This window comes from Apus apus, chromosome 4 (assembly GCF_020740795.1).
Source record: "Apus apus isolate bApuApu2 chromosome 4, bApuApu2.pri.cur, whole genome shotgun sequence".
NCBI classification, from domain to species: domain Eukaryota; kingdom Metazoa; phylum Chordata; class Aves; order Apodiformes; family Apodidae; genus Apus; species Apus apus.
This window is the reverse complement of record NC_067285.1, coordinates 20,160,728-20,182,438: the sequence shown is the minus strand read 5'-3', so window position 1 is coordinate 20,182,438 and position 21,711 is coordinate 20,160,728. Positions and strand designations below refer to the sequence as shown.

At 53.6% G+C, this 21,711-nt stretch overlaps 1 protein-coding gene across 8 annotated transcripts in view; it reads right to left on the bottom strand.

The window, feature by feature from the left end:
• PAX2 (paired box 2) overlaps positions 1–15,084 on the bottom strand; it is a 100,398-nt gene extending 85,314 nt beyond the window's left edge. For 5 of the 8 annotated variants that reach the window (XM_051619376.1, XM_051619374.1, XM_051619375.1 and 2 more), the window contains exon 1: positions 1,953–2,017. In XM_051619376.1, the coding sequence (XP_051475336.1) occupies positions 1,953–1,995 (43 nt within the window). In that variant the 5' untranslated portion in view covers positions 1,996–2,017. Of the gene's footprint in view, positions 1–1,952; positions 2,172–14,985 lie in introns of those variants that run through there. The other 3 variants (XM_051619381.1, XM_051619377.1, XM_051619380.1) reach the window with 3 other exon arrangements.
• Positions 15,085–21,711: the final 6,627 nt, after the last annotated feature.

Here is a 21,711-nt window from a genome sequence, read left to right as displayed (position 1 = left end):
GGGTGAGTGGGTATTTATCTTCCTCCACTAAAACCCGCGGGTATGTGTTGCTGTGAGTATTTTTCAATTGTTCAGAAGCTCTTCTGCACATGTTGCCTCTAAAGTTACAAGACAGCAATTTCTTCGGCAACTCCATGATAAATAATTCAAAGCACCTTTTATAACTCGCATTACAAAGTACTAAAAGGCAACAGATGCAAAAAAGATTAAAAATTAATAATTCAAATTATTGCAGCCGGATATTTTTCACATGAGTTTGTTTTGCTCTGCCCCGTGCTTTTCTAAGGTTATTTCTGTCAGAGCAGTAAGATATTTACATGTATTTATCTGCATATAAATGCCGGCGTCTATATATACATATACCAAACCGGTCGTACTGCTTTCGTACAGATCGTATTTTGCCCTGTGTGTGTGTCAGGAGCCCGCGCCCGTATGCTTTTTGATTGCTCTGTAGCTCTAGAAACACATTTTTTGGAACAAATAAAATGCTGATTTAATTAATTAATTTATTTTTTTTAAGTCGGAAGCCAAAATTGTTGACGAATCTCACTGTAGTTTTTTTAAAAATCAGCGACAGTGAAACGCCTCTTTCGGCTGCCTGCATGTTCCATGTCGTACCGCAGGCAGATTAGCTGCAATCGCCTCTAAAAGAAGGTCGCAGCACTGAACACTAAAAATGACGTCCAATGCACAGACTATTTTCTGTCAAAAGTCTTCGAAAATTAAGCCCTATATTTTAAGCAATGTATCTTAGAAATTATTCATTTGGAAACAGGAAGACTGTTACCTACATCCACCTTTGGGGATCTGATCATGGGTTCGTATTTCTGCGTCTTCATTCTCACGGCAAAACTGGGATTTTCTAAACTTCAAGCATTTCCGTTTTATATCTTTTCGGTTTGCTTTTCTGCAGCGGGCAGGGCGTGTCCCCAAAAGTTTCGGTGTCAAAAGTTACAAATTGCTCTTAATTATTCATTTCCTGACTCAAGATGCTCTCAATCTCGGCTTCCTGTTCGTATTTTTTTTTTTTCCCTTTAATTTAAATATTGGAATTCTTTTCATTCCGTGCAGTGAAATTAAAATCCCTGAACATTCCTTGTCACAGTCCCTGTTAAAGGGGTCCTTCCGCTTTCCTTCGTCCCCGTTTATAAGAAAGGTTATTTCAAGTGAAAATACATCACCAAGGCACTTTCCACTGTGCCAGGAATGAATTTAAAATGCACACCGGGGATCTGGTAAATAAACCAGGAGTGATCGAGACTTCTTGGCAGCCTCCGAAGCTGCCACGTCTCCCAGACATACAATTGTCCTAATTTTTCCGCAGTCCAACCTTTCACCAAAACGAACCAAACCGAAGCACGGAACTGCCACGGACCAACCCGCCATTAATTTGAAACTGGCGTCTCCGCTCTGCCACTGAAATCCCAAATCAAAGCAAACAGTACCGGATCGCGGGGGGACCACGGGGTTTGGAGCTGCACAGGGTTGCGGGAAACCCTGGCCCGGCGGGACAAGGACAGGGCCCAGCCCGGGTGCTGACACGAGTCGAAAAAAACTCGCGTTGTCTGCAGAGCGATGGGGAAAGTGCCTTTGCGGAGGGGCGGTCTGGTTCCGGGAGTGTTTTCCTTCGCGCACACACGGCACGCAGCATAGACACAGCCGCACACAGCCCCCTGCCCCCCCAGCCGGGGGTCCTGGACCCCGCCCCGGCACCGGAGCCCTGCTCCCCTTGGGCCCGGGGCTGCCCGGGACCCTCGCTCCGCCGCTGTTACTGGCGGTGCCCGTCCTGCCTTCTGAACTCCTCTATAAACCCGGGTTTCCAGGGGAGAAGAGGCTGGCAGTGAAAGGATGGACCTGGAGGAGGATCAGGTGAGGAAGAATGGTTGGGGAAGGAGGAATGGAGGGATGAAAAAGAGGGAGAGCAGTGGAAGGAGCCGGGCTCCAGTACTCACGGTGCATTGCTGAGAAGGGGTCTGCCTTGCAGTGCATATCCATGGGGAGGCAAAGGAAGGGGAAGAAATCGGCTGAAGCCGCCGTGTCGCCTCTAAAACTCAACTTCAAGACTTAGGGGAGAAAAAAATAACAAAAAAACAAACCAAACCAAAACCAACAACAACAACAAAAAAAAAAAAACCAAACCAAAACCAAACAAACAAAAAGAAAAAAAAACAACAAACACACAAGGAGAGGAGACGAGGGGAGTAGCGGGGTGCGCTGGCCCCCCTGCCCGGCGGAGCGGGGAGCAAAGTACTTTCCGGGGGGCGGGAGGGCTGCGCCGGCTCTGGGGGGCCGGGGCGGCGGAGTCAGCAGAGTCCGTGGGAGCGAGGGGCTGGCGGCGCCGAGGGGCAGGTGGGTGTCATGGCTGGGAGGGCTCAGAGCATCCCCGGCGGCGGGGAGGGGGTGCCGGAGCAAGGTGCGGCCGGCGGCCAGGCGGCAGAAGGCGCAGGAGGACGCGGCTCTCCCTCCTCCTCCGGCGGTCCGGGGCTAGTTCATTTAAGTTCAAAGCGGAGTAGCAATCCCCGGGAAAGCTGCGAGCGGCGGGCGGGCGCGCCCCCTCCTCTCTGCCGGGCGAAGGATCCGGCGCCCGGCGGACTTTCGCCCGAGGTGGGAAGTGCTTGCGAGGAGCCGGGGCCGGAGACTGGAGCCTCCGCTCCCGGTGTGTGTCTCTCTAAAAGCCGCAGCGCCCTCAGCCCCCCGCCCGCCTCCCCGGAGATGGATGACTTGTCAGACAAAGGCAATAGATTCCGACACTCTCTGATTCGCCAGCGCGCCGAGCCGAGCGCGGCCAGGAGAGGAGAGGGGAGAGGAGAGGAGAGAGGAGGGCCGGGCCGGCTGCGCTCAGCGCGGGGGGGCTGCCGCCTTCGGGACCCGGCAGCGGGGGAGCCCCGGCCGTGCGCCCGGGAGCGCCCCGGGCCACGCGTGTGCGGGGCGGTGGTGGCCCTGCGCGGCCCGCGGAGGGGACCTGAGCCCCGCTTTGTTGTCACTTGCGCCTCTGGATCCTTGACTCCTTTATTTAACACAAGCACGCACACACCCAGGGTTTGGTAGTTTCATCTCTCTTCTCACGCCCCGCTCTTTTTTTACCGGAGACTTTACTCGGGGTGAAACGGGGGCGGGGGGATTCGATACACATCAAGGCTGCCGTGGTGGGCGCCTTAGAGCGGGAGACCGACTGGGAAAGAACGAGGGAAAGGAAGTGAGGAAAAGGAGAGAGACCGAGAGCGAATATAGAGATAAAAAGAGAAAAATATAGGGAAGAAAAATAAACAAAAATAAATAGAAGCTAGAGAGACCTAGAGGAAGAGAGAAAGAAAGAGCTTTTGCACCTCTTTGCACCGATAGGCTGGGCCCGTTTCAGTCACTGCAAAGTTTCCCCTCATGCGCATTTGGGGAAATATAAGCACATCCAACCTCCCTCTTTCCACATCTCTGCCTTTTTTTGGGGTTGATTGGTTTGGTTTGTGTCTTTCTTTCTTTCTTTCTTTCTTTCTTTCTTTCTTTCTTTCTTTCTTTCTTTCTTTCTTTCTTTCTTTCTTTCTTTCTTCTTTCTTTCTTTCTTTCTTTCTTTCTTTCTTTCTTTCTTTCTTTCTTTCTTTCTTTCTTTCTTTCTTTCTTTCTTTCTTTCTTTCTTTCTTTCTTTCTTTCTTTCTTTCTTTCTTTCTTTCTTTCTTTCTTTCTTTCTTTCTTTCTTTTGGAATTTAATAATTATTTCATAAATAAGTCTGTGGCTAAAAATTAATGTGGCTTTGACCTAGCAGAGCAACAGAAAGCAAGGCAGAAACGCCTTCTTAGGGTAACAACCAGGGATAAAAATTGTTGTGATATCAATTTTGATTTTTAGATTGCGAGTTTATAATCACCGGAAAGGTACTTTCATCTGCTGCTCGTTTCCTCCTTCATCCTGCCCCATCCCTCTGCTCCTCTGTCACGAAACAACCCCTTTGTTTTCTAACTGGTTTAAGTAAAGAATCTCTGAGAGATCTTTATGAAATATTTTCCATTGTCTCATAAATCATCTTGGCACTTCAGCTGATGTTTTATCTTTCTCTCTCCCCACTTCCCTCTCTGTTTCCCTTGTGTGCAAGAAGAGTGATTTGAAAAAAATATTTATTTTTTTTTTTGGTTGTTGTTATTTTTTGACTCCACCGACGATTACCCGCAAAGCCATCGCTCGGCCTCCGGGGCTGCGCCGCGGGGAGCGCAGCGGGCACAGCTGGCGGGCAAATGCCCGCCCGGGACAGCATCCCGCGCAGAGTGCGCGTTCCGCCGCAGCTGGGGCTCTTCGCCTCCTGCTCCCCAGCGGCGTCCGCTGCTGCCCGGCTGGAGAAGCCGCCTTTCCGCCCCGCCCGGGGAACTCCCGCCGGCTGCAAGTTTGCGAGCTGACAGCCCCCTCTCCGGGCCGTGGGTACCCCCCTCACTGCCGCGGCACCCGGCCCTGTCCCGCCGACCGCAGCTCGCCCACTCGCAACGGCGCCCGGCCTGCGGGGCCCCCCACCTACCGCGGGATCCCTTTATCAGCCGCCCCCAGTCCCCCCCATCCCCGCTGGCGGGGCCGCCCCCGCACAGGGCGGGGGAAGGGGGCGGAGGGCGCAAGGTGCGGGCAGCGCTCCCCACCGCGGCCCCTAGATGGCGCCCTCCGGTCGGCTTGGCGGCGGGCGCGGGAGCGGGGCCGAGCGATCCCCAGCCCCGGCCGCTCGCACCGCACCTGCCGGCGGGGCCCGGTGGGTATGAAATCCCCCAACAATTCCTGTCCATGGCGGGGCTAGGAGAGCACTGATCGACGCTGCCATTAACCCCTTCCGCCACTCAGCTGTTCCCGCGCTGGGCTGGAAGAGGCCCTTTCAAGAGCTCTCCTCCGCCGACGGGTCTAGGTCGCTTCTTGTCTTCCAGTAGTTCCCTTTCTTTTCCAGCCAAGCAGCCCCGATCGCCCCGCGCCCTTCGAGGAGGGCTCAGGCACGGGAAGGAGCCCGAAGGCAGAGGCTGGGAGGCCGGGGTGGGAGCCCTCAGCAACGCCGGCTAGAAGGGAACAACCTCCAATGTTGTATCTGCCTCATCTAACTGCCCCATTCCCAGGGCCTCTGTTTTCCAGGAACTTCGTCATTGCCTCCCTTCCCTCTGCAGTCGTGAATACTTGGGGAGTTCATTTTGTCTCTCACAAAGATGCTCTGGGCCTTCATAACTGTTGATTGTATAGCGAGGAGATAAAAGCTGGGTGGTGGGCCGGGGAGTCGGCGGACCCCAGATCTCCTGATAATGTATTTTGGCGTAGTTTACCCACTCCCTATTGCTGTTTCCCCATCTCAGTGAGGAGGAAGACAGGAATAGGATACTCGAGAAATACACAACGTGAATGCCAAACGACGCTTGAGTCCCACAGCGCAGAGGTGGCCTTTTAAACGGGGGAGCCCCGATTCTGGTAAAATAAGACTGCTTTATCAGGAAGGAGAAAAAGAAAAGAAAGGAAAGGAAAGATTAAAAAAAGGAAAAAGTTCCCTGCCCACTGTCCCCTTCCCCCACTACACATACCACAATATCACCTGGTGCCCCTTCCCACACCAGACTTCCTGGGAGAATTGCTTTGTCAACATTTAAATCCACTGAACAATTTCTGTCTGTCCAAATTGTAAATACTGGCCTGTCCCCGGCCCCGTGTGCCCTGCGGGGCCGGGCGAGGCTGGGACCACGGGCCTCTTCCCACTCCCACGGCTCCACACGCATCTCCACAACCTATTCCCACTTCATCAGCTCTGGGTTCTTTTTTCTCCCGTCCCACTATAAATTAACCTTCTCTTCTCTTCTCTTCTCTTCTCTTCTCTTCTCTTCTCTTCTCTTCTCTTCTCTTCTCTTCTCTTCTCTTCTCTTCTCTTCTCTTCTCTTCTCTTCTCTTCTCTTCTCTTCTCTTCTCTTCTCTTCTCTTCTCTTCTCTTCTCTTCTCTTCTCCTCTCCTCTCCTCTCCTCTCCTCTCCTCTCCTCTCCTCTCCTCTCCTCTCCTCTCCTCTCCTCTCCTCTCCTCTCCTCTCCTCTCCTCTCCTCTCCTCTCCTCTCCTCTCCTCTCCTCTCCTCTCCTCTCCTCTCCTCTCCTCTCCTCTCCTCTCCTCTCCTCTCCTCTCCTCTCCTCTCCTCTCCTCTCCTCTCCTCTCCTCTCCTCTCCTCTCCTCTCCTCTGAGGATCTGAGGATTTCCTCCTTCTTCGTCAACCCACCTCCCCCCCTCAAGCTAGAAGCATTTACACTTCAAAAGAGGCGTCCGCCTCTCTGCGGAAATTTCAAGAAAAATAAACTTTTGGGGGGAGTTGCGGCAGTAGCTATCTTTCCATCTACTTCATTAGCCAGCTTTCTCCAGCTGATCAGACTGAAATCTTCTGCATTTATCCTGGTTCCCACCCCAGACCAAATACACAAGACCGCGAGGGTCCTGTCAGCTCCGCTCCGTAGCCTTTTTCGTTCTCCCGTGCTGCCTTGGCTTTGCCAACTCCCCGAGCTCGCTTTGCCTCCGAGAAACGGGTTTAACAAACGCAGCACCGGCATTGCCTCCTCTGCCCCGCTGCCAGCCGGGGAAGGGCGCTCGCCGGGGAATGCGGAGAGTCGGGCAGCGGGGGAGCCCCTTGGAAAAGTCAGGCCTGGAGCAACGTTGTGGTGTCTGCGATGGTCGTTGCCTCCAGAGCCGGGACTTGCGCCCACGTTGGCTCCCAGTTTTCTACGGGTTGCCTCCAGCTGATTACACTAGAAACCAGTGGAAGGCGACCTATGGCTAGCGGGACGGAGTGCTGTAGGGGCACAAGTTTTATGTTTAACTACCTTGAGATGCTGCTGACTTCTGTCCGCCTGTTTCCTTCCCTTGCCGTGTGTGCCAGCGATTTCAGCATACATGTTGGTAGTTCGGAGGTGGTTTATCTCTGCCCTTAATACTCCCCAGCACCGTATTTGTAAATTTAGAGGATAAATCTGCGCTCACCTTCCGTATGTATTTTTCTAACTTACTACAACTAGTTTAACCTCGGAGGAAAGTCAGGGACCTGGTTGTGAAAATATAAAGAATAACAACCACAACAACATCAGAAAGCCCAGGGATGTGAGCGTTTAAGGGAAGGAATCAGCGTGGGTGTGAGAGGGGTCTTCAAGGAAGGGGATGCTTTGGAAAAATCTTCCTGAGAGACTTTTGGGGTGCTTTGTCTGAGGACAGAGAGATTATTAGCCTGAGGGGATAACCTTCTGCGTCTCCCCAGACAGCATCCAGAGGAAAGGGAAGTCCAGGCCAGAGATCACTGTAGGGGTGCTTGGGTCCGATTTTCCCCGGAGGGGGAAGAATAATTAGGCAGGGCAGGAAGCACGAGTAGAAATGTGGATATGTGTGTGTGTGTGTGTGGGGGGGGGGGTGTTGTTCAAAGGTGCCTAGGATTTTTTCCCTGGGCTAGGAAGGGCAAGGGGGTGCAGACAGGGCCCTGCCGCCCCTCTCTGCCTCCGTAGACACTCTGCCCAGGAAACCCGAGATTGCTCTTGGCCGAGTTTAACAAATAAACACAAAGTTAGGTTTTAAACGAACAATAATAAGAAAGAGAGCGCGAAAAGAATAAAAGACCCACAACCTTACCCTCCCCCTGTGTCTCCGAGCCCCTCTCCCCCTCTTCCTCTCTCCCGCTCTAAGCACCTCTGGTCACGTTGGAGGATGAGTTTTTGGAGAGCTTCTGGTACAATATGGAGCACCACGGGCTGCAATTTCACACTCCACAGCACATTTCCCCTAAAGCTACTTTCTTTTTTTTCCCATCTAAGACCCCCTCATGTCTCCCCCTCTCTCTTTCTCTCGCTCTTTTGTGAGCCATGGGTGGGTTGCATGTCTGGGGGGCGCCGGGACCGCACGGAGGCCGGCGGACGGGCCCTGCCAGCGGGGCGGGTGAGTGTGTGCGCCAGGGGGGCCGCGCTCCCCCCTCGCCCTGCCTGCTGCTGGCTTTTCCCTTCTCTGCATTTGTTTGCCCTGAATGGTAATAGCCCACGTGTGCTGCTCTTTATTCAGTCCCCGACACTTTAACCTCTCCTCTTTACAAGAGAGCGTTTGCGACAAAAACGAGACAAGCTGGAGACCTTTTACAGCCTCATTGAGGGGGGGGGGGGGGGGGGGGGGGGGAAGAAAGAAAGAAAAAAAAAAAAAAGAGGGGGGAAAAGCCAACAATGTGAAGAGACACTTCTGTAACAAAGCCGCCCCTTAGCGCACCGGGCCGGTCGGAGCTGGAGCGAGTCTCCAAGCCTCCCGGGCCACAGACACACGGGGACGGCCACTGCGCTGGCCGCCCGAGCCCCCCCCCCGCCTCCCCAGGCAGGTAGACAGGAGCGGGCACACGGATCCTGGTGCCAGGCTTGGGCCCCGGTCCATCCCTGCCCCCGAGCCTCGCACCCGGCTCCGGGCTTGGGGGGAGCCCTCGCTGCACGCGGAGTCCCCCGACCTGGTTCCTGGTGAAGCGGCCTCCGCGGGCCGGCCTTGTCCTTTTGCCACAAAACCCCTGGCACGTATCTGTACTTTTTTCTGTTCCCCGGTCCCGGAGCACCGCTGCTCCTCTGGCTGCTCATTTCTTTGGCCCGGAGTGGCGGGGCGGGGGTGTGGGTGGCTCCGTGCTTCTCCTCCGACCCAAAGGAGCTAGCCCAGATGTGAACCCTCCTCCCTTTCCCGTGCTGGGAGGCGGTGGCACTGGCGAGGCCCAGCTGCTTCTTCCCTTTGCCCTGGACTGCTGCTGGGGTAGAGGCGTGGGAGCCCCCTCTACTGCCTCCTCCCCCCACGCTAGAGATGTCTTTTTTTTTGTCGTCCTCTAATTTCTCCATAAAACTCCCGATGAGTGAATTAGACGCTTATTAAAGTCTCCTTTTAATCAGCAGTAATGGGAGACCCTCCCTCCCTCTCGCTGCCCGTCCAAGGTTAGTTTGCCTTCGGGCCATTTGCAAATGTTAGGATTTACAGTTATCACACGCAAAAACATTTATATAACCCCTAACTATAATACACCCATAAAAACGGGGAGGGAGCGAAAACTGCTGCGGATCAGCGAAAAACCCTATGGCTTGCCCATTAAAGTCCCCGGAAAGGGTAATTCCAGCAGTCAGAGGGGCCAAAGTGTGGTAATGACTGCCTGGGATTCACATCTCCAAAAATGATCGCACAAAGAGTCCTGCCGGGGAGAGGGGCGTCCTCTGCACTCTGTTCCCTCCAGGGGGCCGGCGAGGAAGTTCCGAGCTGACTTCACACACTTCTTTCCCTCTTTATCTTCTTTCTTTCTTTCTTTCTTTCTTTCTTTCTTTCTTTCTTTCTTTCTTTCTTTCTTTCTTTCTTTCTTTCTTTCTTTCTTTCTTTCTTTCTTTCTTTCTTTCTTTCTTTCTTTCTTTCTTTCTTTCTTTCTTTCTTTCTTTCTTTCTTTCTTTCTTTCTTTCTTTCTTTCTTTTTCTCTTTCTTCTTTCCTCTCTCTTGTTCTCTGTCTTGTTCTCCTTCCTTCCTTCCTTCCTTCCTTCCTTCCTTCCTTCCTTCCTTCCTTCCTTCCTTCCTTCCTTCCTTCCTTCCTTCCTTCCTTCCTTCCTTCCTTCCTTCCTTCCTTCCTTCCTTCCTTCCTTCCTTCCTTCCTTCCTTCCTTCCTTCCTTCCTTCCTTCCTTCCTTCCTTCCTTCTTTTCTTTTCTTTTCTTTTCTTTTCTTCTTTTCTTTTCTTTTCTTTTCTTTTCTTTTCTTTTCTTTTCTTTTCTTTTCTTTTCTTTTCTTTTCTTTTCCTCTCTCCCTCTCTTTCTTTCTCTTCTCTCTCTTCCGCTCTTCCTCTCTTTCTTTCTCTTCCCTTCTCTCTTCCCTTCTTTCTCCCTTCCTCTCTTCTTTCTCTTCCTCTCTCTCTTTCACTCCGTCTTTCCTTTATAGCTTCCTTTCTACCCCTTTCTCCCCCTTCCCTCGCTTTTTCTTCTGTCCTTCCTTTCCCTCCCCTCCTCTTCTTTCCCTTCGCAGTCAAGCTGAGCCCGGACAATTTCTATACGCACACGAACACACCTCCCCAAAGTTGCCCCGGCCGTGCTTCTGGCAGTGATTCCCCAGCCCAGTTGTGAGCCCTGCCTCTGCCCCCGCTTCCCCTCGCCACGGGCGGCTCTCCGGTCCTGGGGGCTGCATCAGGAGCTGGGCCGGGGAAGGCAGGCTCGCTTCCACAGCTAACAAAGGCTGGGAACCACCAACAAAGGGCCTGGCGTAGCCCCTCCGCCCGGTGCGAGAGCCGCAGGTGAGGGCCGGGGCTTGCCCGGCCAGGCGCGGGGGGTCCTGCTTGCGAAGCAGTGCTTGCATCGGCGGGGGCGGGGAGGGAAGGCGGGGGTCTGCAGGGCTTAGGGAAAAACTAGTCGTAAGTTGGTGGGAAAACTTTTTCCCCTCCTTCCGTCTTTCTGGGAAAGCCGGAAAAGCGGGCTATTTCAGTTCTCTCTCCGCCTGTCCGCTTCGCTCAGGGGAGTTCGCTCCCTTCACCTGACTGGGAGCCGCGAAAGCCCAAGTTCGGCACCTAATTAGAGAGTGGCAGGAAGAGTCATCCCTCTTTAACATCAGCCGTTAATGGCCTCGGGATTTAGTGCATCTGAAAAGGAAGACACGGAGCGAGATACAGGGGGGTGAAGTGTGCAGGGAAACGGAGGGGCTGAAAGAAGGGGTGACTGAGCTTGGTGGAGGAAGAGAAGAAGAGAATAAAAGAAGCAAAGAAAGGGAGAATTTTAACTTAAAAAGAGGAGCTGCAAGGTGGAGGGGGCGGGGAAGGACTGAACTGTGAACCGACAACCTCATCTTCCCTCCAGCTCCCCTGGCTGCCTCAGCTGGGCAGGCTCGGGAGAGGGAAGGAGTGAGGGAGCAACAGAGCAGGAGGGGGAGAGCGGCGCGCAGCAGGGAGAGGACGAGTGGATCCGGGATGGAGCTCTTCCGAGCCGCGGAGCGCTTTTTCTAGATGCCTGTTTTGCCTTCTCCTGTCTTGCACCCCGATCCCTTCCCTCCTTCCTCTCCTCTCTGAGGTTTGAAAACCAAACGTCACCAATCAATACCAACCCCGGCTCTGTGGGTGCGTGTGTGCGTGTGTGTGCGTGGGTGAGCGCGTTTGTTGATCCTGACCTGCTGGACTTCAAAAATCTGCCGCTTCCGACTCCCTCCCAGCCTGTAAGTTCAGAATTACAACCTTCTACATATATGCAAACTTTTATTTATCTGCAAATTCCTTTCTCTAGGAGAAAGAGAAATTGTCAACATGTGATCGGCTAATTTCTGACACACGGGGCTTTACCCCTCCCCCAGCGTGGAGAAAAAATATCTCCCGTTGATCTCTTTGAACTGTGCACAATCCATAACTTTGGCAATGTATATACAGTGTTATTTCTGCAAGGCAGTTTTCCAGAGTTAGGGGAGGTGGTTGCATTCTGCTAAATGGATCCTTTGTGGTGAGTGCAGACTTATGCCCAGCTTTGATTTATAATTAAATTAACTTCTAATTTGCAATATGTGTGTGTCTGTGTTTAAAACGTATCTAATCTGTGAAACTGAGGACGGGGGCACTTTAAATGAAAATCTACCTTTCACCTCAAGGGTTTCTTTCTGAAGGGATAGCCGGGAGAGCAACTTGCAGCAGGGAACCGGGGTTGTAATTTCCATTAGGAGATGTCAATCAGTCCTTCTTTTCAATACATCAATTAATAAATCCGTTAGGTGCTGCAGACTGCTCTCCCCGAGCACTCTTTCTGGCTGGGTGGGGAAGTGTGAGGGGAAGACAAACTTTGGCAGGGAAGTCCCCGCAGGCAGCGCCCGGCCCGGCACGCCCTCCCCCTCCTCCTCCGGCCCTGCGCTGGGCTTCGGGACCGGCTCCAGCCCCGGCAGCCCGGCCCCGGCCCGGCGTGGCGCGGCGCTGCGGGCGGCGGGCGAAGCCGGCGGGACTCTCCCCATCGGCTCCCGGGCTTTGGCGGCGCGAAATTAGCACAACCTGGTGAGACACGATAGATGTTTTCGCCCCCACACGCGCGACACAGAAACGGCGCGACGGCGGGGGTGTGCACACGCGATAAGAGTCGGGCCTGGGACCCCCTGTCTTAGTTGATTTATATTTAGACTTCACTTATTTAAACGACACCCCCGCCCCCCGCATTCTGTCCCACCCCACACAGCTCTAACCCGGACAACAAACATAATCGTTTTGTTCGATTATGTTCCAACGGCACCGCAGCATCTAGCTTTCATTTTTCACAATTAAAAAGGGGCCGGGATGGTGGGGAACTCCTTCAGCCTGACAGCTCGTCCTAGCTCTCTCTGCTGTCAGCATGCACTCTGCACCTGCAAATCAGCAGGGAAATGGGGGGGAAAGGGTATTTCTTTATTACTATTATTTGTCTTAAACGGGCAAATACAGGAATTCCGTGGTGTCTCTCTAATTTAGCAATGGCACCAATTCTCCTTTCTTTTTAAGTGGCGCTGGTAGTTCAGCAGCATGCCACCTCGGAGGGCAGGCGGGTGGCTGTGGGGGCCCGAGGGGAGCCCGGCACAGGGGTGCTCGTACCCTCCCGGGAGAGGCGGGCAGGGATGGGGAGCGGGCCGGCGTCGGAACAGGGCGGCACCGAGGTTCTCCCGTTGATTCTCTGCCCTTAGAGCTTCACAGAGTCAGAAAACACCCGACAAATAACACTAATTCCGTGTGTCGCCTGTCCCCGTCAGCGTACAAACGGCATTTTTTAGAAATCCTGCTAAAGGAACTAATGATTTTTCTGAACCCCAGACCGATGTGAAAAACAAGCTTAGAGGAAGAAAAAGTATCCTCAAACTACTGCGTAGCCATCATCATCATCAAGCCTGTCCACTTGATTTAAAAACAGCATGATGGGGAACACGCTGTCACTGAACGCTGCCTGCTCAGCTTCCCTTTTCACTCCCCACCACAACCACACGGCTTTTTTACCCTCAAATTTGCGGGCTGCTGTTGTCGGTGTGAGTTGATCGGCACAAAGGCTGTTTGCGTGTCTCCAGCGAGCGGAGTAACGCGGGGTAAAGACAGGGCTGAGAACAGGAGCACGGACAGCCGGGGCTTGCGGGGCTGAACTTCGGGAAGGAAAGAAGTGAAAACAAGAGCGAGATTGAGTCTCCCAGGCAGCTTGATCCCATTAGCTCCGTCCTTGGGTTGCATATTTATACGGTCTAGGAGGTGAACAGATGGACTATCAATTTAATTCCATCTTCAACACCATCAGAGATTGATTTTCTACTCGCTTTTAATTTTGCCATAATTAATTAGATCATTACAACTGTTTTCTATTGATCTCCCTATTTAAACCTCAGATGCAAAGGGACTTCGGCAGATCCTTTAAAAACACAGAAGGGAAAAGAAACAGAGGGGCTGCAAACTTTCTGAAGGTGGTGGGGTTTTTTTCAGCTTCGCCCTAGAGGATTTTCGGTGCAGAACAGAGGAAGAAAGAAAGAAAGAAAGAAAGAAAGAAAGAAAGAAAGAAAGAAAGAAAGAAAGAAAGAAAGAAAGAAAGAAAGAAAGAAAGAAAGAAAGAAAGAAAGAAAGAAAGAAAGAAAGAAAGAAAGAAAGAAAGAAAAGCAAAACTGTTGTGGCCTTTCCTTTAGGAGGCCTTTTTCGTTGCCTTTATATTTTTCCTTTACGTTTTGGTAAATCCGTGTAGTGTTTATATATAATATACTATATATATATAAAAAATAGATTTAATTGGCTTAATTATGAAAATATTCGCTCGCACGTGTATGTGTATATATGCTCATACACACACACACACACAAAACGTTTTAAATATTAAGATGTACTGAGGTGATGCACATACATTTATATATGGGCAATCTATCGACAGAAAAGAGATGTGGTTGTCTGAAGGGCGGCTGTTTTTATTTGCCTCCCTTACATGTCTCCGTTTGTGCACCTGAATCACACTGTAGACGGGGGATATTTCACCCTGCGACTCCCCCAGAAATGACAAAGGGAAGCTGGAGCTGGCAGCCCTGGTTTCCAGCGCCCGCCGGAGCCTTCCTTCCGAGGCTTCCCTTTAGCAGACTCTTGGCAGCCGGGGCAGTAGCATGGCTCTGTGCTGACACTCGGCGAGGTTTGCATTTTAAACCTGAATTTAGGTTTCTGTCTTTTCTTTTTGCCGAAATCCCTAAATCAATAGCTCTGTTTATATACGCAATTCGAGGGAACCAAATCGCGTAATTGTGCATTTACTGCGAGCGGCAGCGCCGAGGAAACCCGCTCCTCTCCGGCGGGCTGTGTTTGAAGCTTTGTTTGCAAATCATAAAATTGACAAAGGAGAAAGGGGGGGCGATCCGGAGTCCCGTCTGTCGGCTGGGCAGGTTTCGGGGGGCGCAGAGCCCCCGACCCAGTCCCACGGGGGTGCGATGCTGCCCCGGCCCCTTCAGCTCCGCTCCCGGGGCTCAGCTGCTCCCCACCCCGGCTCCGCCGGGACCCGCCAAGCGCTGGGCTGCCGGAGAGCCCTGAGGCGGGGACAGGGCAGGTCCAGAAGCACAGGAGGCACCACAGCGAGCAAAGTTTCACGGGGTGGGGAGAGAGTCCGTGGGGGAAGAGTTTAGGCCATGCCCTGAACTTTCTGCGAACGAGAGAGACCTCCGGAGCTGGGGCACGTCGCCAAAACCGGAATGTAAAATAGGCCGGGGGCTGAGAGCGGGTGGCGGGGTTTGCACGGCCGGGCAGGGAGGACACGGGGCTCGGCCCGGCTCCCGCTCGCGTCTGGAGGCTCCCCTGTCGGTCTTTGCGAAGCTCTCACGGTAAACGCGGTGGGAACCCGGCCCTCGAGGGGTCTGGAGCGGGCGCCCGTTATGAAAGGGAGACGTTTAGCAGGTGAGATGGCAAGTATTAGAGAGGATCTGGCGAGGCAAGGAGGGTGTGTATGGAGGAGAGCAGAGGCAAGCTGCCTCCTGCCAAAGGAGGGAGTTGGGGGTGACTGTCTCATCCCTCCCTGCTGAATATTCAGCGGCGCCCCCCAACCCCCCCCTTACCTGCTCTCCCTGAGCTCTGAGCCATGGCTCCTCTGCCTAATGGCCCGTCTCCCCGGGACGGCTGCAAACCAGTAGATCCGCCGCGGCCTTTTCTTCGCTTCTCTCCTCCCCGCTTGGGTGTCTTGCTTTCCCCCGCTGACTTTCGAGATCTAGGCGCAACCACCCAAAACTAAACGGTTTAGATAACAACACACACACCAGAGCACCATCACCACCAAAAAAAAAAAAAAAAAAAAAAAAAAAAAAAAAAAAAAGCGCCAGATAAAGAACCGCCGCTCTACTGAGCCGGGACAGGCTAAAAGGAGGGGAAAATAAATAACAATCAAAGGAAATGCAGCGCTGCTGCTTATAAAAGTGGAGAGGGACTCACCTGCTCCAGTGTAGCGGGGCTGTACAGCAGGGGAGGAAAGGGACTGGGGGGATCCCGCGGAGGGGACAGCGCCTGGACTTTGAATCTGCTTCCCCTTGCCCCCCTCCCGCAAATTGGCTACCTGTAGGGAAGCCTTGTTGCAACAGCAGATTAATTTGTTGTCTTATTACCATAAAAATGTGCTCGGAAAGGGGCTGGCAGGGAGAGGGGGACGCGGGACAGAGGAGGAACTTCCTCCAAGTTGAAAAGGGAGGCGGTGGGCTCTGGCTGCGGGGGGAAGCGGGAGGAGAGCCCTGGGCCAAGGCTGGGGCAGGAGGGGGATCAATGCAGTGGCACAGCCCACTCGGGAGCTGGCAGCGCTCAGCTCGGGGACACAGACAGCGTACAGGTGGGGTGGGGGACGAGGACTCCGCCGTTTACTTTGGAGGCGGTGGAACGCAGCCCTCTGAAGTCTGCGCCTGTGAGCGCCTTGCTTTGTGCTTCTGAGAGATTGTCTGTCTGCCCACCCATCCATCCGTCCATTTATCTGTCCACTCGTCTTTTCCTTGCTCCCACCGCCGCGTTTTGGTAAAGACTTCGTGACTGAAAATAAATAATAAATAAAACAAAGCTCCAAAGAGAAGAAGAAAAATCCCTAGTGCTAAAGACATCACTGAGTGAATATTTTTCTTTCTCTCTTTCTACCCCCCTCTTCCATCTCCCCATTGATTGAAAGTCTCTCTCAGCTCCAACAAGGAGTCCCAGAAAAAAATGAACCATTCTGCTATCGATTCTTCATTAAAATTACATTTCTGCATTTGCTAAATTGGTTTTAAAAAGCTTCCACTGTTATTATTGTCTTGTCAGAGCCGGCGGTGCTGGGCAAACAGTATTTAAAAGCTTGGGACCTCTCCAAGATGAGATTGCTGGGGTTTTTGTGTGTGTTTTTGTCTCTTTTTCTAAAGTGTTTAGGAAAATGTTAACAATGCGAACTGAGGAAAGGCATGCCCCAGACAAGTGGATCATTGTAAAAACAAAGAAGGTGGAGGGAGCACTTTCTTTCATAACACTTAAAAATAATCGATTGTCGCTTCAAGCGAGGGAAAAAAGTTTCATTTTAAATATTAAAATGGGACGCCAAAAGTCAATAACGGCAGCAATGAGCATTTTTCGTCTCCAGCCCGGTCTGCAGTAGCTGCCAGATCTGTCTGGAGCGGTTCCTCGCCTCGCTGCAGCCTGAGCCCTGCTCGCAGCCGCAGGCTTCTGCCGCTGTGAAACGTGATTCCACGGAACGATGTTGAAATAAGTCCAGCTAACCCTCACACACGCACCAGATTCCTCCGACCTAGCCCCAACAAACCCCACGGAATCCCCCTCCCCGAACTGCTGTGGGAAAAACCCAGGAGGAACCCTGGGAGATTTACTTTGAATTCTGCAAATCTCTCTCGAAAGAGCAGGGAAGCAGAAATGTCTTCCTGATGTGTTTATCCCCTAATCAGTTCATTAGTTATAAACAACATGACATTAGAAGTTAGGAGGCAGTTGATATTAATTTTTATTTAACTAGTTGATGTTTAATCCGTCACGCCAGGCTGCTTAGAGAGAGCTGCCTGACACAAACCAGTTAGAACTTCATACACCGCGATGATCGTCCGGGCACCAGGACAAACAAACGGCGGCGGGGCGGGGGGAGGAGGGGGGGGAGCGGTGAGAGGGGTGGGTTGGGACACGGGATGGGGACAGCGAGGGGCAGGGAAACGGAGGGGCATGGGGTGAGGGGCAAATCTAATAAAGATGGGAAAAGCGCAAGGGGGACTGGAAAATTCTCCCCTCCCTGGAATAAAGAGAGAGGAAGGGGAGGGAAAGTAAATATGTGGCTCGGCAGAGAGAGGGAGGGAGAGAAAGGAGCATGAAAAATATCGCCGGGAGGCTGAGCCGAGCGGGCCGGGAGAAGGTGCCCGTGCCAGGCACTGCTGCGGGGAGGGGGGAGGCCAGGCGGGCTGCCCGGGGGCTCAGGGTGGGCTGAGCAACAGGGCTGAGGCTGCCCGGGGCCGCATTAGGGTCCCCGCCCGGCCGGGGGGTGGCAGGGCGCCGCCGAGCCAGTCCTCCTCTTAATTAAAAGATGCGCCGGGTAATTGGAAGAGGGTTGGCCGAAGGAAAACAACAACACATGGTAGGGCCGCGATAAACGGGGACCCGGCTTCTCCCGGCTTCCCGGGGTGTAACAGTTCCCCTTGGGGTCAAACTGAGACCCTTAAGCAAAGAGCACAGGTGCTACTGCAACTAAAAGAAGTGAACAGCTGAGGTGGGTGTATTTACGGACCCAAGTCTCTTCCTATCGGAAAGCCGTGCTGAAGTCTCATCTAACTCCAATCTAGAATTGTAGCCTTCCTTGCTGTAATCTCTCACTTCTCCCCTTGCAGCAAACTGCTACCCTACAAATGGGTATAAGGTACCCGCTTGGCTAGACACCGTCTTTATATACGTGAATCTCTACTCTTTACCCACCGAACCTGCCAGCATGCGGGACCCACGCCCCCGCATTTTCTCCCGAGGTGACCACCGAGCATTGTACCAACACCTCCCTCTTCTGCGGCGGGACTCCCGGCACTTCTACCCCCTGTGAGTGCTCCTGTGCCCACTCCGTGTGCCTTTTCACTCAGCACTGTTCAGAATGCATTCATGTGAGCTATTATAATTATATCCGCATGTATTTCACAATTAAAACATTTCTTGGCGAACCAGGAAAACCTTTGGCAGTAGCTCGGTTGCCCCGGACGCCTGTTCCTCCGTGCGGCTGTGACTACAGGGAAAGTGCTCCTGCCTACCACTCATATTTTAATATCAATTTCCATATTAATCAATCACCCCATCTATCTGCTGGATAAAGGAAATAGTTCACATTCCGAAGAAAATTGCCTGCTTTCCTGCAGTTAATAGTTAACTCCGGAACAGAAAGTTCCCAGGGAAATGAGGAGGCAGAGGGAGCGGGGCTCTCCCCGCTCTCGGCGAGCATCAGCCACTTCTTCCCCACCCGGCCGCGGGAGCTCAGCTGTCCCTCACCCCCCCGGGAAAACCTCCGGCCTCCTCCGCTGCGGGCTTGGGGCTCCGGCTCCTGCGTGGCTTAGGAAACCGTGACTGAGTCTTTTAAGGAATAAACTCCTGATGGGAATGTGGGATGCAGGAGGGGGGCAGGCTGTTTCCCCGCAGACCGAAACATAAAGTGACTGCAACAGGTAATAGGGCAGACACCAGTGGCACGGGGAGCAGAGGGCTTTTCAGTGCCAAGGGGAAATACGCACTGCTTGCCCCTTTGGCAGGAGAGCATGGTAAGGAAATGGGTGCCTTTCCCTTTGCTCAGCGCCTCCTCTCCCTTGTCCGAGGTAGGGTTATTTTGAAAGATAGAGAGGATGTTAAGGACGGGACCTGCTGAGGAACGTGCGAGGGAGATGCAGGGGCAGAGGCGAAGTTCGACCCTAGCCGGGGGGCTGCGGCACTCGGAGGCCGCTGCCTAGGGTCTGCCCTTCCGGTAGCTGAGCCCAGGGCAGACCTGGCCCTTTCACGAGAGTTTCGGGGTGACTTCAGAGGTGCGGGGATGTCCGTGTCGCTGCCGCTGTGCCCCGCACGGTTGCCTTAGAGGTGGGCTGGCTACCTGGTGCCTTTTGGCAGTGATGGTGGAGCTGGGAAGGGCTTGGGGAAAGGGAGAGGAGTAGAGGACGGAGGGAGCCTCCGTTCCGGATCGGAACTCTGTAGAGGATGTGGAATGAGCAGGAACACTTTGAGTTACCAAAGTTGGACCAATGCTGCTGGCAAGGGGAGAGGCTGCTCTTCTGGGGGCTGCGTTGGTGGGAGAGCAGTGGAGTGGGAAGGGTTTTGCCAGAGTTGCGGAGTGGGGGTGAGTGCCTGGGGGGCGTTGGATTCAGATTGCTTTGGGGTGGGATCCGCCTGGCTACCCGCGGGACGCACCCACAGCGGCTCCCGCTGCCTTCGGGTCTCTCGGGCCGGGTATCGGCGTGCTGGCGGGGTAGACGGACAGGCGGGAGCTGGCGAAGATGGGTCAAGCGACGCCGGTATCGCGGCCTTGGCATGAAGTTGCCGACGGGACTGGGGCAGGGACGTGGTGCGGAGACGAGCGGGCTAGGCGGCCTCCCGATACCACCCTGGCGCACCAAGCCCGGCCGCGGTCGGGTCGGGAGCCCCGGCACTAGCTCGCAGGGAGCCGTGGGGGCCGCATCCCCGCTGGGCCAGGGCTCCTGGCGCCCCCCATAGCGGAGCGGCCCCCGTTCTGTTCCTCGACGGAGCGGCCGAACTCCTCGTCCTGCCAGAGGGGGCAGTGCAGATCGGCAGGGCCGGGCCCCGCCGGGCACGGGCGGGGGAGGGGGCTTCTGCTTCAGCCCCGGCGGTGCACGGGGTTTCTTAACCCCCCACTGCACTGCGGTGAGGCTGAGATTTAAGAGCGCTTCCCTAAATGTTCCGTCCCTTCTCCAGCCGGCCAGGGGCAGCGGCTGGCCAAACGGGGCGAAGCCTCTCTGGATCGCGACTACCGCACCCCTTGGGAGCTCCCAGGGTTTTGGGAGGCGGCGGTGTGATGATCGCTTCTTCTTTCCCTCAAGTTTCAAGCCCGAGGAGCTGGGTGCCAGGTGGCCCTCGCTTGCCCTGTTCTTAGAGATAGCCTGGGGTGGCAGGGCCTGCCGCCAGGGCTCGGGCAGTCGCTACGTGGATTAGGGTGGGAATGAGGGGAAGGTACACGCAGGGGGGGAGGGGTCACCTGGTCGTCGTTGCCAGAAAGAGAAGGAAGGGAAAACTGGAATATCATGTAAAAAAGCCGAGAGGCTGGAGAGGCAGAGAACACCCGGTCCTAATGTGCAAAAGGAGGGGAAATAAAAGAACGATGGAACTAAGTGAGAAGACGGAAATCAGGATAGATGTATAGACAGAGAGACAGGCATTGATTTTCACTAATATTAGAGAAAAAAGATCTGAATAAAAGAAGGGGAAGTTTAATTTGAAAATGAAGAGAGGATAGATGGATGGATGAATTGAGATAACAATTTAATGCGAAAAAATATAAAATATGAGGAAACAGAAGACGAGGGGAAAAAAACAAACCTAGCATTTGTGAACAGAAAGAAGGGAGTGAGCGGGGAGGAAGAGAAGAGAAGAGAAGAGAAGAGAAGAGAAGAGAAGAGAAGAGAAGAGAAGAGAAGAGAAGAGAAGAGAAGAGAAGAGAAGAGAAGAGAAGAGAAGAGAAGAGAAGAGAAGAGAAGAGAAATAAAAGAAGTAAAGATAAGATAAAAGAGGTTTTAAAGAGCCGTCAAACAGTTGGGAGACATCAGAATTAGAATATAAAAGCAGAAACATTTATGGCAGCCCGCGCCGAGGCGATTTTCCCGTTGGTATTTTATGGTGCTCCTAAATCTCAGACTAACGCTGTTTTGAGCTGTAAGAATTATTTCTCCCTGCACTTTTCTTTTTAGGTTCACTTCCAGGGGGCCTCTGGGATCAGGGGGAACAGGCGCACCCCCTCCGCTCTCCGCCGGCACAGGAAGTGCCTCCTGCCCAGCGGGGGGGCAGCAGCCCCTCGCCCCTCCGCGCTCGGGGGTCACGGAGCTCCCGGCCCTGCCCTACTGCCCCAGCGTCCCTCGGCAGCCCGGGGCCCCGCGGAGTTGCCGCGGGAGTCGCTTCCAGCGTCCCCACAAGCGCTGGTGTGGGCCGGCGGGCAGAAGCAACAGTTCCCTGGCACTTCGAGGGAGAAGGACCTGCTCTTCCCCGGGGAACTGCTTTCCGACGGGGGGGGAGGAAGGCGGCCCTGCGGCCGGGCGGTGGCACGGCCAGACTGCCTGGCTCCGCAGCTCTTGCCAGGTTGTGGGGCGAGGGCTGAGGAACACCTACAGGAACAACAAAAGACCTCGAAGTGTGGCAAAGTAAGGAAATTAAGTGGCTCTCCCTTTACAGGCAGCCTGTCCTTACGCGCCTCCTCCACGTCGGTGGAAAACTCCAATGCCCCAGGCATTAATAATGATAAGAACAATAATGACAACAATGATAACGCGTACCCTTATGTTAAAATATAGGAAGCACATGTCATGCTACACCCCTTGCCTCCTCGGATCTCTGGGACGCGCTGAATTTTCAGAGCGTTTCGGGGGCTGGGGTAGGTTTGGGAGAGGAATATTGACGGAAAGTGCAAAAGCCTGGAAAGATGTAACTCGTGTGCCTTTCACCTTATCCCAGGAACACAACCATTGTCCTTGTGACAAGAATCTCTGTTATGGTCTGGGAGCCGCAGAGAAAAGGGAAGTTTTCGGGTCTGTCTCCTAACTCCGCTGCGGCCAGTGTCCCCCAGCCTTCCGCCAGCCTGGTCCGCCACCCCCAGC